Source organism: Tauraco erythrolophus, chromosome 10, assembly GCF_009769465.1.
Source record: "Tauraco erythrolophus isolate bTauEry1 chromosome 10, bTauEry1.pri, whole genome shotgun sequence".
NCBI classification, from domain to species: domain Eukaryota; kingdom Metazoa; phylum Chordata; class Aves; order Musophagiformes; family Musophagidae; genus Tauraco; species Tauraco erythrolophus.
In genome coordinates, this window is record NC_141474.1 from 22,570,753 (window position 1) to 22,587,857 (window position 17,105).

General features: G+C 36.9%; 1 protein-coding gene across 1 annotated transcript in view; it reads right to left on the bottom strand.

Moving 5' to 3' along the window:
* AK5 (adenylate kinase 5) overlaps nt 1–17,105 on the bottom strand; it is an 85,320-nt gene that overhangs the window by 21,949 nt on the left and 46,266 nt on the right. The window contains exon 8 of the mRNA XM_086617400.1: nt 14,763–14,839. Within this exon, the coding sequence (XP_086473526.1) occupies nt 14,763–14,839 (77 nt within the window). The remainder of the gene's footprint in view (nt 1–14,762; nt 14,840–17,105) is intronic.

Here is a 17,105-nt window from a genome sequence, read left to right on the forward strand (position 1 = left end):
AGTTTCAGAATGGGAATTCTTTGCTGTTCTTATAAATCAGAATTATTTATGTGCAGGACATAGTCTAGGTTATGTAATCACACCATCAGCACTTTAGTCTATAAAATATCCATAATAGCATTGACAGTAACATCCTTGTATTGCATCATCAGTGTGTAACATCAGCATGGAATACTTTATGTTAGTACCCTCAAAATAGCATAGGTCATCAAGCTGTAGTTTCTTACAGTTCTACTTCAGCGTGCTGTCATAAATAGCCACTGTTAGAAATTTGTACAGCTGCATGAACAGATGAAGTGAAACCACCAGCATGGTGAATAGATCGGGTAAACCACTGGCCACTGTCGTTTTCAAGGCTCTTGCACTACCCTTGCAGGTTTCTCCTTGTGTTCCCATAATCACTGAAACAGAAGTACTCTTCATTAGGCTGAAGTACCATTACATCGGCTACGTAGAATATTTTCATTTTTTGATTCACAGTAATTCTCAGCCTATTACACTGAAGCAGGAAAAAATGCCATCTTAGAAAAGAAAAAAAAAAAAGGGAGAGGGGGGCAAAATTAAAAAAGCAATTGGATCCACTGAGTTTGGAGGAGAGTATTTCAGGAAAAAAAAAACGCTTTCAAATAAGAGATGAATTTCTTTCCTATAATTCCAGTGACAGTATTGAACTTACATGCTTTTTCTTTGTATTTTATTTTCTTTGTACTTTATTGTAAATATACAATAAAATATTTGACCCTGCACAGGATATATTACATATAAAAGGCCTAGTTTTAGATTCAGCTTCTTATCATGTCTTTGAAGGTTTATGGATCAAAATCATTTTAGGCACAAACTTTAGAGTAAAGTTTCTTTAAAATCAAGATCACAATCCTAAGTTTGCAATCAAATGAAAGAGACATTACTGCTTTCAAGTACTGCTTTGCTCTTCCCTACAACTGCAGAATGAAACTGCTTCTGTAAGACTGGTGGGCTGCTCAGAGCAGCAGGTGATAATAAAGGTCAGTTTAAGTCAGGAACAGCTCTAATTTTTTAGACCTGAAATATGTAAAATCTAGAGACAGAACTGAAGATAAATAAGCTATCAGCTGCTCTTATTTGACCAACCATATCTCCTTTAATAGAACAAAAGTTCTAACCAAGCCATGTTTACATAAGGAACAAGTGTTATGAAAAGCCATCAAAGTGAATTCTAATTACAACTCAAAAGCAGGTAAGCAGGAAGCGTGACATTGATCAGGACCCAGAACATCAAACAAAGGAATTCTGTTTATATCTGTAACTGCTCACTTTTCAGGGGCAGAAATATTGTTTACAGAAGAACTGCTTTTTTTCTTCACATTTTTTTTTTCAAAGGGCATGTGTTTCATAGCTCTATAAGACAACTCAGCACACAGCTTGATGTGAGTGGGACCACCAGCCCTGCTGAACTTCCATGACAAAAGAAGCTTCCCCATGTTTTAGGGAGTAAGTTATTTTATAAAAACATTTTTTTCAGACAGAATTGAACAGCACCCAGTTGGGGTGGAAAGAGGTCCTGAAAGCCTGGTCTTTAGGGGACCCGTAAGAGAAGTCAAGAGGAAGAAATTAGAACAGTTGGACTGCAATTTGTTTTTGATGACAAGGTATTCCTACAGTTTTCACTACTCTATACTTGAACTGGACTTAGAACCATTTCCCTCCACCTTTCCTCCCAATCTGCTCAAAAGTACAACCAGGTTTTGTGCTGATCTGGGTGAGGAGCTAGATTCACTGTTTGGCTTGGAGTCCCTTGTAGAGAGTGACAGAGACTGGCATCCAGGTTAACACCAGTCCCCTATTTACGTTTGACAATACCTCTTTCTAATTGCGTCTTTCTAGTAAGTGGGTGTCTAAGCTGTGAATTGTATTGGCCTGAAAGCACTGTTCTGCCTGGTTACCAAAGCGCTCTGGAAAATAACTGTTGGATTTAGAATCTGATCACATGAAGAAAAGTCTCACCAACCGCTAGATTGCTAGTAGTATTTTACACCACATTGCCATCAGGAATACAGCGATTTAGCAGAACAGTCTCTGTATTCTTGGTATAGCTGTTTCCATTTAGTTGAAAGCAAGGTGAGGAAGATTATAATCTTATATGTAATGAGCTCTGAAGAAAGAAGAGTATTGTATAACTTCAGATGCCTTTAAAGCCAGGTTATATCTACAAATTTTATCTGGAAACATATAAATTGATGGGGCATAGCTGACTGTAACTGCTTAAACAAGATCAACAATACATTAAAATGCTAAATAGAGAAGTTTGCTACCTGTGGAGAATCTCTTATCTGACATTTGCCTTTAGAGTTGGAAAACACAGGCTTCTGACTGTATTCTGACTTCTTGTCATTTAGGTCATTATTAGTAAATAATACCTGACTAGTAGTAGGTACTTCATAGATAGGCAGTTTAAGTTACTGCCTATCATTGCTAGGTTGCAAAGTAATTTCCATAATAAAACAAACTGACAGCAAGTCACAGCATGTAATAAGGAAATGACACAGGATTCTCCAGAACTTCAAGTTTTGCTGCTAATGAATTAGGACTCTTTAAGTCATATCACTTTGAAGAAAGCAATAAAATACTTTTTAATTTATTTATTTATCTAATGATGGGACATTTTCTTCATTAGGATTTAATGATAACTGTTGAGAATGTTTACTACCTTATGAAACAAGAAAACTTTTCTGTTACCCATTGATAACCTCTGCTCCAGTCCTTGGTGTTTTGTTTTTCTTTTTTGTAACATGAAAAAGAAAAAACATTCTCTTTTATCACTTTGTTGTTTGACTTCTAACAGATGTAACGAGTTTCTCCTAGAAATTTACTGAAGAGGATAAATAATCACAGATTAAGAAGAGGCAGTAGAGTGAGACTGAATTTAAAATACCGCATGATTCTTGCCTAAAATTATGCTCAATTTTCGAGATTGAATTTGAGAATGTAAATATTCAAATTAATATGTCAGGCACAAATTATTTCAACAAATATAAACTACATGTTTCTCTGCCTAAAAATATTTGTCGAGAATCGAACTTAATGTGTAAGCAAAAGAAAAAAAAAAGCAGCATAGACAAACATAATTTTAATATAGAATGACATAATGTGTACAGTAGAAAGTACAGGCAAGAACTGACTGTAAATTTATCATGGCGATCTCATCAGTATTCCTCTGATGGGAATACATGTATATAAGCACCAATTCCTCAGCACACTGTAGTTTGATAATGGTCCCTTTGCTGTTGTTAGGTATGCAAAACACTTGTATTCCTGTACCATTTTATTTCTTCAAAGAACATTCAGTTTCACAGAAATCTTTCCTGTACTTCCTTTGGGAATAGAGGCAAGGGCATTATGTCCATCTTAGGCGACTCGTCGATGTAAACACAGTTTTATAGGGAAGCAGAACTAGGTTTAGGACTTAGATTTCCACTTTCACCTCTTTAGCCTGTAGCATATTTACTTTGAATCTTTAGTCCTTAGTAAAGTAATATTAAATGAAATCTCAAATATTTGCAAATGATGCTTCTACATCTAGTACCCATAAAATTAACTCTCAATGAAATAAACTCTCTCACTGATTAAGAATAGTTTAGGGAATCAAAAAGCAGTATGAGGTGTCTCTTGAGCACCATCTGCATATACAATTTGTCTGCTTCAGCACAGTCCAGTCTATCACAATCTATGTGGTTTTAGAGTCTGACATGGATTTAATGGACATACCTAATCACAAAGGATGGTCATAGAGATTAGATGTATTCAGTCTCTATTATAAAAAGGTAGCTATCACTGAGTGCTGTCCTTGCATGTATTGCAGAATGCAAAGACCATGAGCAAACTTTAGCTAGACAAGTTAAGCATTGGAAGAAATTGGGGCTAGTCACGAGCTTAGGTGTGGAATTTGTCTTTTATATTCCTGTTTTCTTCCTGTAAGAGTGAATGTTTGGTTTTTATGAGATATGCTGGATTAGTTGCAGGTTTTATGTACGGGCAATAGTCCCTGGGAACGGCCTTTATGAGCCATACAGTTGCTTGCTGTTAGATTTGATTTATGATTCATATCACTTTTTGAGGTTGAGCTGCTTTCTGCAAGCTGAGTGTTAAAGTATGCCTCTGGAAAGCAGGGGTGGCTGTGCTCTCACCTCCTCTGGTCCACAACTAATGAATATGTGTAAATAAGATAAGAAATGGCATGAATACTTTCAGACTTCAAGGCTTTTCTTTCCCTGAAAGGCATATCTTATTACACAGCGCATAGCGCTCAGCAGAGTGGAGTTATTTGTGTCAAAAGGGACTAACAGTAGTTAAGATGAAAGAACAGTGCTAATGTTATTTGAGACGATTTTTGTTTATTTCGAGTGCATATAACTAGAAAGTGCAAAAAAAAAAAATCAGTGTTTCTAATAGCATCTACAAAATACTGACAGATTATCAGATTGGTACAATGCTTTTTTGGGTTTCTATCAAAGATGAGAATCCCTGCCATTATTCTTTAAAAATAAACCTTATTATCAGTTCTGAAAATAAAATTAATTTATATCTACACAGAGGTAGAGATTAACTTGTTTTTAACACTTGTAAACCAAGATTGATTTACCTGGCTTTTAAAGATATGCAAGATTTTTTCAGATTTCACATTCTTGTTCTTCAACAGCATAAAGAAGAGTATTTACCAGTAGTTTACAGTGGAAAAATCAAAATGTTTGGTATAGTGTGAGAGGGTTGGGTTTTTATTAACTTCTATAGTTTTTTTTTAATGACAAAAATACATGTGATTATTAAGCCTGAAAATGAAAGCAAAATTTATTTAGTTTCATACTGATTTCCAGACACTAGAAAACTGGAAAAAATGTCAATGAAATTAACTTTTAAGGGCAAACTTATCAACCAAGGTACACAATAAGAAAACCCTTTCCAGCACAGTGACAGCATTTTTCATGTTCAGAGCAGCGTAAGAGTGTTCAAATTAACCAAACACTTCATTTGCGATATTTATCTTAGGTTTAAAAGGCTGAACTAGAGGGAACAGCATTATATCTAAGTTAAAGAAGAAGTGGGGGTTGATTTTTAAATACTTTTGCATTTTGAAGACACTGGAGACACTCAACACCCATATTGTCTGTGCATAGTTATTATCCATCTATCATTCATTTGAAAATACTTTTCTCACATACAATTACTTTTCAGTACATTTAGATTTATATTTATAGAAAAGTTCCCAGTGCCTACAAAATTCTTCCCAGAAGTTATCACTATTTCTCCTTTAGCATTCTTCTTTTCTGTAAACAGCTCTCACTCCTTAAATGATTCTTCTCTGTGTGCAGTCTTTATGCTGCTTGGTATAAATTCTCCCAGGGGCATTTTGTTACATCAATGATAATGAATGGATCTGTCAAACCATACACTATTGGCACTATAGGCAGAGTCTCTCTGCTCTGAACTGTTACATTGCCTTCTAAGGGCTGGAATTCAGTGGTTTGGGGTTTTTTCATTTGTGGGATTTTTTTTAACTTTAGATGAAAAAGGCTTTTCTGCAGGCCAGTCTCAATTAAATTTCCAAAAAGAAAAAAGAAGAAGATACAAATGCTTTGATAAGACTCAGTTGTGATGGAACTTCAAAAGAATTGCTTCTTTTGAAAGAACTGAAAGTTCAAGGTGTTACTTTCCACAGATAACCTACAAAATCATAGAATCATAGAATGGTTTGGATTGGAAGGGACCCCTGCCATGGGCAGGGACACCTTCCACTACACCAGGTTGTTCAAAGGTCCATCCAACCTGGCCTTGAACACTTCCAGGGACAGGTCAGCCACAACTTCTCTGCCTCACCGACCTCATAAGGAAGAATTTCTCCCTTAGATCTAATAAAAATTTACCCTCTTTCAGTTTAAAGCCATTATCCCTCATCCTATCACTACATGCCCTTGTAAAAAGTCCCTCTCCAGCTTTCTTGTAGGCCCCTTTAGGTACTGGAGGGCTGCTATAAGGTCTCCCCAGAGCCTTCTTTTCTCCAGGGTGAACAGCCCAACTCTCTCAGCCTGTCTTCATAGCAGAGGTGCTCCAGCCCTCAGATTATCTTCATGTCCCTCCTCTGGACTCACTCCAACAGGTCCACATTCTTTTTATGATGAAGCCCCAGAGCTAGACACAGTACTACAGGTGGGGGTGTCACAAAAGCAAAGTAGAGGGGCAGAATCACCTCCCTCAACCTGCTGGCCACGCTTCTTTTGATGTAGCCCAGGATACAGTTGGCTTTCTGGGCTGCCAGTGCACATTGCTGGCTCGTGTTGAGCTTCTCATCAACCAACACTCCCAAGTCTTCCTCAGGACTGCTCTGATGTTATGCTTCAGCTTCCGTGCATCACCACAGCACCACCCATTTATTTTGTTAATATGAGCTCCACTATTTTATGAAAATCAAACTCAATGAGAGATGCAGTAACCTGTAATTAATTTTAAAGATTTGTTATGGGAATTCAAACTGTCTTTAGGAATATAAACAGCAAAGGAGTCAAGGGCAGAATGTAACTTTCACTTGTAATCAGAACTTTCTGAGGACATTTCATTATCTTTTAGATATATGTAGTCTTTTATTTCATTCTTCAAGATGTATTTGTCCTCTATTCTATACATCTACAAAGGGCTGTATGCTCAAAAATGTCTTTTCTATTGCTTGCTCCCCTTCCAAGCTCTTTCTAGCCCGAACCCAGTGTCATACATTGCAGCACTCACCCAAGATTCTGTACAGTAATGTGTTTGATATAAAGCTCTGTTCTTTACCTTATCAGTCATAATTTAGCACTGCCAGTGAAAAAAGAGAAAGAGGTTGTTTAGTTTCAGGATGGCACTACAAAAGTGAGTAGATGCCTTTCCCTTGTGTGGCAGATGATCAGATCTTGTGACAGTGAGTAAGGGCTGATCACAACAGCCGTTTACAAAAAAGACACATGCACAGATACGTAATTCACAGGCACACGGCACACAGAATTCCGGCAGAGAGAAAAAGGGAAGAAACGTAGACCCAGGAAATGTAACTAATGAGAAGAGACCTTTAAAAATATGGAAGTAAAGCATCGTCTGAAAGATCTTGGCACAGACAAGGGCAAGAATAGGGTGTTTTAAAAATAAGACCAGCGTGTGGCCTTAGATCCTATGATTTGCTGCTACTAAGATAATAGTTGACAGCTGTGCTTAAATTTTACCTCTCAAAGACCTTTTCTGCTTAATGTCTGACCACGCATATTCTAAGCTAACTAAAACACCTATTTATGTTTTATTGGGTAGTTTTATAACTTTCAATAAGGAACTTTTACAGTATTTATAAAGAACTTCTCTGTTAAGAAGGAATTAAACGATGGGAAGAAAAAGTCCACTGATCTGAGATGTACTACTGCGAAGGAATTCTAAAACTAGACCACTTCTCACTCCTTATGACTGGTATTTAAGCTCAAATTGACTAAAGTTGACTGCACAATCACAGGACACACAAGGATTAAAAAAGAATAGGAAACATATGGCTTCCTGAAAATACACAGAGGATTTTTTTTAAAAAAAAATTGTTTCCAAAGTACCCAGAGAAGCCACTCTTCTGCTTCAACACAATACAAATATGTTATTTAAAGAGCAGTTTTGTATTGCATGTAGTAAAATAGCCTCCTTGCAATCAGTTTAACACATAAACGTGAAAATCTATAGCATGTACTTTGACAATGATTAAGAAATATTAGTATCTTTTATAAAAAGCTGTTTTTCTTCAATGCTTTAAGATATAGGAATTGTTGCTACAAATATTTTTAAGGAAGGACTTCGGTAGCTGTCTTCAGGTGTGCTGGGATATGTAAACAGAACCCATCCACAGCCCTGAGTAAGGTATCTCCATCTAGGAGGCGAGGGTGGGCAGGATTTAAAATACACCTGTGCATTTCATTATCCACTTTAGGTGCAATATGAAATGTTCTGATGTGGATCCTATTTGCATAAACTGTGTGGGATGCCTGATATTCCCTAAGAACTATGAAGGTTCTCTGGGCTGTAAAAGTAGACATAAAATGCAGAACTCATAAATTTAGCTGTAAAGTTTTATATTTTGCGCATGAAAGGATAAGGCTTCAGTTTGCCAGCAGAGGGGCAAGCTGGTGTGAGGAAAGGAGGTACGCTGTCCTAGTGCTACTGTCTAGAAAAATGAGGATGAGATACAGTAAATTGTAATGCTTTTTTCTACAGATATCTTCCACAAGCCACAGAGGAGAGCTTCCTAAGTTACTGCAAAAGTATCAGTGGAGTATAAATGCAGCACATCTTGAAGAATGATGCTGTCACTGTTGTTAACACCTCCAGAAACTCACATGAGATCACCAGCCTTGTAACTGAGTCCTTGTGCCCTGTACTGCCCACTGGAGCTGCAGGCGGCAACTTTTGGTTCAAAATCAGAAAAGAAATGAGGATGCAAAGACTTCAACTAATCTTGACAGTTCAGTCCTCCCTAATACATGTATCATCAGAAAGTAAATCCAAATAAGGGGCAAACAACTGTTTCAGGCATTCCAAAGAAAAAATATAGACTGAGTCTACAGCAATTTTTCTTGACTGAGTCTATGGCAATTTTTCTTGCCCATCTTGCCATGGTTTGCAAGGGAGAAAATAGAGCAGTAGGCTTTCTTTCACGTGCCTTTACTACAGTGTACAATGGTGATTTTGAAAGAGAAAAATAATTCTTCAAGCTTACAAAATTATATAGAAGCACCAGAATACACTAGATTTGAGCTTATTAAGAGAACACTTTGTAACAGGAAAACTGTAGTACTTTGTTTCTAGAACTGATTTTTTTTAAAGCATTTAATAGGATAGTTTCCATGGCAACTTGAACTGAACAGATTGTTCATTGACTTCAGTACATTTCTATTAAACGTCTTTTCTCTGTAGTTAGGCCTGCCTCTCCAGCTCTTTCATCTCTTTGGATGCTTATGCATTATCTCTTTTCACAGATATCTTTAGACTAGATTGGACTCCACCTTTCTGTGCTCTTTAACAAAAACAAATGTTGAGAAAACAGTGTTTCACAACCATTCTGAGTTTCCTAGAGTCCATTTTCTTTTCTATCGTGTACTCCTATTTTAATCAATTTCCCTGTAGAACCATGATCTGTAATTTAAATGGATACTGCTGCCTGTCAGCAAAAGAGAAATGGACACCGCAGAAACGGGAAGCATTAAAAGCCCAAATAGCTTCTAGATAGTCTTGGTCATTTTACTAAGACCTGTAACTATTAAGGCTTCACAGCATATATGAATAAAACTGTTGTTATACCAGGAGTTCCTTATATTCTCAAGCAAAGAGAAAGCACATGGTTAATATAGTACTTTCTAGATCTGACCCCTTAAATAATTCAATCAATGTTTATCTGATTTTGAAAGGTAGTTTTAGAAGTACGAATAAAAATTTGTCCTGCTAATGGAGATGTGTAGTTCGCTTTGTCATATTGTAATGTCAGCCCCTGGAGTGCTGTGTCTGAAGGGTTAAATAAATTACTTGGATTGAATCTTCAATGTAGAGAAAATGGAGTTAAACCACAGTGACAACTGGCATGAAACATAGTAAATGGAGGAAAATGGTCTTTGGTTTAATCCACAGAGCTTTAGTTAAATGAGGCTTTCAATTTGCTGTTGCCCATCAGTTTTACGAATATCTGTTTTCTGCTTCTGCATTGGAAAGACTTCCATGGACTTTTCATTATCTCTCCTGAATATTTAAGTTTCAAACTATGATAATCAGTCAGGCCAGAAATGTTGTTATCTTGGTAGTCATCGAGTCTGTTTTTCATCCTGCTCCCCTAAAGCCCAGATGCGTATGTGCTCTGGATGGGAAAAGACAGAGAGCTGTGAGAAGAATTGTCACTACATGGCAACAACTTTTAATCAAGAGCTTTTTTCCTCTTGTTAGAACGCGAGTAAGTCTTTTTTCCTCCACTTCATTTTGGTTTTGCTTGTTGCTTTTCAAGTGAGCTGTCACATTTTCTAATTATAAAACATTCTGTACTTGCAGCAAAGATTGGGTTATGCAGTTTTCTTAATTCAATAGATTGCTTGTCACTGCTGAACAGAAAACCTTTTATTATCTTTCAGTCTTTTTTACATCTACTTTTCCTAAGTCTTTCCCTCCCCCCTGCCCCAAGTGTGTCAATCTCCTTCGCATGTGCCATTGCATTTACTTAATTGCATATGTAAATGCAGTCTAACACTGGAAGGACGTGGAAATGCCTCAGTTATGAACTCGCAACTTTCTTTGAGGAGCAAAAATATGTTTCGACATTTTGTAGATGTGAAATACATCCTCCACTCCCCAAATGTTAGAAGAGGCTAAGTATATTCTTAAGGTTTTTACCTGAAGTTTATCCAATTTTTGTGTTTCCCAAATTTTAAAGTTATCAATTCTGAGTGCTTGTTCAGGAGTGTATTCACTCTACAGTCATCTGACTGTATGTTTTAACTTTTCCTCAAATTAGTCTAAATATTCCTCAGACTAGCTAAGGTTGTATTCAAAGCCTTGTTTTCACAAAAAAAAAAAAAAAAAAAAAAAAAAAATTGGAAGCTCTTTTCTTCTGGAACTTTTTGATAGGATTCACTGATGCCAATTTTTCAATACTCCCTTTTGACCTGAATGCACTTAAAATAAGTCAAATGGTAGGTTTCCAATTAAAAATCCAATTCTAAAAGATAAAACTTGTCTGATCTCTGGAAACAAGTGGCACTATATTGACAGCCTCTCTGGCAAAGCTGAGAAATTGAACAGCAAGTATAAATAAACACAGTGAGCAGTGAAAACCTGTATCACATGTGAGAGCATTCCAGCAGCAAAAGACAATCCTTATTAAACCAGGCACTAGTCACGACAGCGAGATGTGCAAGTTGAGAATATTCTATAAAGTACAGATCTTCCCTCAATAGAAGCTATGCTGTTGCACCCAAAAATGAGTGGCCCAAAACATATTCCTAATGTCTTAATATGGGTGAATATATCTGAAACTTATCAGTTTACTCTGCTTTTATGTTTTTCACTCAAGTCATGAGTAGCGTAATCATTACTCCAGAAAAGGCTCTAGACATTGCCACGACATGAAACTTTGGCTAGTTCTTCCACAAGGCATTCTCAATGAGAGGTACTGTCTGCTTTTATTTTTATTTTTTCGAAGAATATATTTTGGGCAGTCATTCTAAATGCCTACATTATTCCTTCCTGTAATACTTCATCTGACAGCTACAGATCTGAGAAAGAACAGAAAACTAGTTATTAGTGATTTGGAGAAAAAGAAGTTTGGTATTTTTTTTAAAGAAGTGGGTATTTTCCTCCTGCCTTTCAACGCTGTAGGGACTTAGTGATTACAAGTGTTCCAGTTCTTGAAGTATTTATGCATAGCCAGTAGAAAACAATCGGTTTGCTTTTAATTTAGTTACATGAATTTAATTGAATTTTCATTTATAAAATGTACAATACAAAGCTCAAGCTTTTTCTGAGTTATTTTTAATTCAATTTCCCCTGCGTACTCCTCCAGAAAAGCCAGATCTTAACCTGCATTAGTGTTGCTTTGCACTGTTTCAACAACAGGTAACAAGTGTTTCTCAAAGAACTTCGCTGTATTTTGGAGTGTTCCTAGATCAGCTGACAACTACATTGGTAGTTGGGACCACACCACTCACTCTCCCTGCTCCTGCCTGATAGTAAGTGAGTTTATTCTGGAAGAAGTAGTGTACATCTGAAGAACTCGGAAACTTCTTTGTTGGCTTAGTTCACACTGAAGATTTTCCTGGCTCATTCTAAGAATGAGAAAATGCAAAGGTATCTGTGCACATCCATTTCAACTGTGCCAAGTGATACTCATCCTCAGCTGTGGCTTTGTCTTCAGTACATGTTGTGTACTGCTCTAACCCCCAACTCCTCTTGTTCAGTGACTACCAAGATGTTCTGCTGAAATTCTGCCATTTTTAGCAGCTCAGCTGTGTAAGGTTGCTTAGAAACCAGCCTTCTTATCCCCCACATTCTCATGACAGATTTCCTATGCGATAACATCACCGTATGACACATTTCTATCCAGACACGTGTTCCTTTTCCACTTGAGATTCTCTCAGTGAAGGTTGTTGGTGGTTCGTACAATTTGTAAACAACACGTGGTAAATCACTAGAGTACCAAATCGCTGCCACAGTCAAAATGAGCTCAAGTTTCGAATGCAAGCAGTTCCTCATTCCTGAATTTAGTTATTGATCTTTTCTTCCTGAAAGTAATTACTAATTTTGTTTTTCAGACCAGGTAGCTAGATGGTATTATAACTTTATGGTAATCACTACTACCTTCTTTGGTTCTATATATAATACTTTCTTGTACCATTTCAAAAAGTAGGTGGTAAGGGTGTTGGGTTGCAATTGCTTTCTCCTTTATATTTTCTTCATATTTGTACAAGGCATCTCATATGAACTGGGTATAAAGATATTAATTAGTAATAGAAATATTATATTTTTTAAATGTCACTAATATGCATAATAGAGATCCACTTGCAGTTGAAGAAGGTAATTGTCAGCTACTTCATATTTATGTATCTCTCTTCAACTGCAGGGTTTTTAGCACTGTTTATACTTGATTTCTCCTTCTCTGATAACAGTATTGCACTCTTGACAGAATGGCAATGTATTGATCTGACAAAATAATGAGAAAAACTGTCACATCTAGCAGAAAGATTATTTGCTATTGACAAAGACAGTAAGGTCCCATCGTAGTCTTCTTGTTTAGTCTCGCATAAGAATCACATGCAACTTTATCCAAAACTACAGTCAGTGCTTTTATGGACTGTGCAATGTATCATCAGTGAACCATATAGTTTGAAATTATAAATTACTATAATTTTCATATATTTCTTTCTGTTAATTTTATTTTGTAACTATAAAACTTGTGCTTCTTATTTGAACAGCATTTCAAACATTGTGAACCAAGAGTATAATTTATTTAGTATTCATACTCTGCCAAAAGAATGTATTTAGAATATCTTTAAAATGCAAAATTTAACATCAACATAATCCAAACATGATTTGGATACATTCTGCTTCATAGGGCATAAAGGCCTAAACTCTGCAATAAAGAAGTAGTTCAGTCAAGACAAAGATGAGGAGAAACTTAGGAGTTTCCTGGGGTAGAGAATGTTTTAAGAGGGAATTATGAAAGAATAGGATTTAAAATGGGATTTGGAGACAAAGGCAAGTTGTCTGCTTGAAAAAAGCTGAACTGAAATAACTGAGCCAAAAAGAACAGTAAAAGGATCCTAAATTAACAGAAATTACTAGGGCTAGAACATATGACACGCTGCCGGTGAGGATGAAGTGTTGCATCGAATGCTGCGAAAGAAAACCAATGAATGATACTGAATGAAAATTCAGTTTTGTTGGTCCTGATTTTGTCACAAGCTTTGAAATTTCACAAGAAAAGATATCTCTTGTGAATAATGAGGGAAGAGGTGAGAAAATTTGCAACTGCATTTAGCTGAATGGTAACAGAAACGCAAAATAACATTCTTTGCCAAGCTGCTCACAAATCTAGAGAAGTGTTTGTGGTATTAATGAAGAAAAATACAAGTAGAGTCGTGCAGAAGTGAAAGACAGAAAGTGGAACATCAAAAACACCACCCTTAAGTATAGCGGTGTGATAGACAGATGTTTTTTTTTTTTTTTTTTTTATTGATAAGTCATTCTTTTAATTCTTATTCACAGAACAATAACAAGAATAATAATGCTTATCCTTAGCACAGCATCCAAGCCATGGGAACCTCCTGTGTTTCAGTTTGTTCCCATTGTCTCTTGTCACTGGGCATCACTGAAAAGAGCCTGGCTCCATCTTCTCTGCACCCTCCCTTCAGCTTTGTGCACACGTTGACGAGATCGCCTGTGAGCCTTCTCTTTTCCAAGCTGAACACTCCTAGCTCTCTCAGTCTTTCCTTGTAGGAGAAATGGCCCAGTCCCTTAATCATCTTCATTGCCCGTTGCTGGACTCTCTTAAGTCTACATGTTGTACCAGTGAGCCTAGAACTGGACACAGTACTCCAGATGTGGCACTATCAGTGCTGAGGTGAAGATTAGAGTGGAAAGATGTATATAACCTTCCCTCTCCCGCCGCCCCCAGCCTTCTTTCTTCCTATGTACAAGGAAAATACTATCAAAATTTAGTTTTCAGATGTGGGTAGAATGGAATCAGTAGAAAGGCTGGTTTCAACACATTGTAAGCATTTGTTGATGTTTTTGTTGTTATTCTTAATATGATGTTATATATTGCTATTATTCTTAATAACTCTTCTTTTTCAAGGGAAAAATGTTTGATTTGGTTTTAGTTACATTTCACACTTTTTGTACTTTCATATCTCTCTTGAAAAATGTTTTACTCCCTCTTCCTAAATATAGAGAAGACTTACAGCACACTCTAATAATCCTATTAGCCTCATTTGACAACATTTTAAAATTTGTGGAGGAAATTCAGTGATGCACAGTAATGGAAGATACGGGCTCTTAATACCGCAATAATATTCACTCTTTTTTCATAACCAGAAAGCAATCTCTGTGTATCACAAATTTACTTACATTGCTCCTAAAAAGTTCTTTGGCTTAGGTCCCTTAAAGTTCCATTACCTTGTTCAGACAAATTGTATAACACAGTATGTACATAAACTAGAAAACTGTCTTAGAGAGAGGCCATATATACATAAAATTACCTGGTCTTCAAAGTCAAATTCTGTATATACAGTATCTCCAGAATCCATGATCAGACTGCAGTCAAGTTCATTTGACCCTAAAATAGGAAAGAAAATTAGAAGTGAATTAGAAATTATCACTTTGTGATGGAACACTATAATAACTCCAATTGTCGGTATGTGTGCAAAACCTGTGATCCAAGGAACCATTCAGATGTGCTAGAAGACCTGGGTGAATGGTGTTCCATTAACAAAGGCTTCAAAGCATCCATAAAAGCTACCACAAATCTTAATAAGCAATGGTTATACTAAATGGTGAATTGTTTCAGCTAGACTGCAAAGTTATTGGGCATGGTGTTCTGCGTGCCATGACTTGCAGTTGTAAAATTGCCACAGAGATCTTGGCTCAGAGGACAGTACAAACCACATTCGGGAAAGAGAAAGGAAACATTGACTAATTGGTGATTAGCAGATAAGGATCCTGGAATGATGTTGATGGAGGACCAAAGCAACATGCTTCCAGCAGCAACAGTCCCCATTCCTATCCTATCCTACTCCTTTCCAAGGTGACAGTATGTCTCTACCCCTTCTCCCCTTCATCTTCCTGTGGCAGAACCAGCAAGTCACGAAGCCTCTTGCAATTGCGACGACAAATTTCAGTTGCTGAGAAGCCTTGACCTGGCTGAGCTTTACAGTTTAGATTCAGCTGAACTGCTGAAGGTGCTGGATAACAGAAACCGGGACTGGTATTTCAAGAAGTCACATAGGAGGTAGTCATTGCTAAACCAGAATGGGAGGATAAACCAGTAATCATCTTTCTACATAAACATAGCAAAGGTATAGCACGGACATCATATTCATGTTCTGGCCCTATCACTCCATTCAGGTTATCTCGCTTCTGGGCAATGAGGAAGGAAACAGTCTCCTGTGTCCTCCAGATCATGCAGACCTAAAACAAATCCTGCATGTATCCAACACATATTAAAATGTCAATAGGCGTGTAACTTTCACAGCATTATTAAAATGAGAATAACAAAAATACTGTAATGACACACAGATCTAAAAATTGTAACCAGCCTGTAGCCACAGGTGAGTCCAATAACTGTCTTCATGTAGGGAGCAACAAGTAACACCAGTGGAAGTATAAGATGTGCTTGGTTTTGGGTCCTTAGGTTGCCAGTCAGACAAGATCACTGATGAGGAAGAGAAAACAACTCCCTCCCTTCTGGGTTACAGTGTCTCCTCCACCTGGTATGATGTTCCTGCAAGCACTGTCATTGAGGATACATAGTTTTAAGACTATTGCTGACCTGCAGTTGTCTTCTCACCATTAGAGATGTTTGTATGGGTGGCCTTCTGTAACAAGCACTATCAATAACAGACTTTGCCGTTCAATTTGTGCCAGATGCCTTTACGTATTATCTGCTTTTGTTTCCTTTAAAGTTTACATGGTTATAATTTATGTAGGTGGTGAACTAAACGTCACTAAGAGCGAGAACAGAGGAAAGAAACTGGATGTTATGATGACTAAAACCATAACTGCTTGGTAGAGGTGATGATTTCAGGGTGTCTCAATTTGCAATCCATATTACAATTGCTGCCAAATTAATCTTTGATGCAACTCTTTGGACTACGTAAGAGATTATCAGGGAAAGACTTGGGTCTACCATCTGCTGGTGTTTTTGTTGGTTGTTCTTTTTTTCCCCTTCATGTTCAGGTATACTTTATCAGATTGCTATTAAAAAAATAACAGAAAGGGATTATACTCTTGCTGCTGTAGAATGTCACATGTATATTCGCAACATGGTCTCTGGCATATACACTTTACGGTCTTTTGAAAATACCTGTCTGTAAAAGATATATGCAACCAAACAGATTTATAACTGCTGAGAGAATCTTAATTTTTCGATTTATTTTACACAGCTGACATCTTACTCTTAATATTGTGCCATTGTTGATAATATAATTTAACTAAGCCTCAGCTGTCACCAGCACTGGCCTATCTTGACACATCAATCACTCTTAAAGCCACTTGTGTGCCAGTATTTGATTAACTGTCACTCAACTACCATGAGCAGTGTGTATCCTTAGCTAGAAACGTTAATATGAAACATGGTGCTGCAAACTTAAATGTAAAAGTCAGGCTGAAAATGAATACTCATGCATAATGTATCTTTAGTGATAAAAGCAATAATGGTTACACAATTTTAATACGGTCAAACATCTTAATGACTTTTTTCTTGAACTAGAACACCAGTTTCCTTGGGGAAGCATAGCTCCTTTCTAGGGTATATTAAAGGAAGGTCAGGAAAACTGAAGAAAATGTGTCCTTTCTTTCGTGGTTCAATGAAACCTAGTAAAACT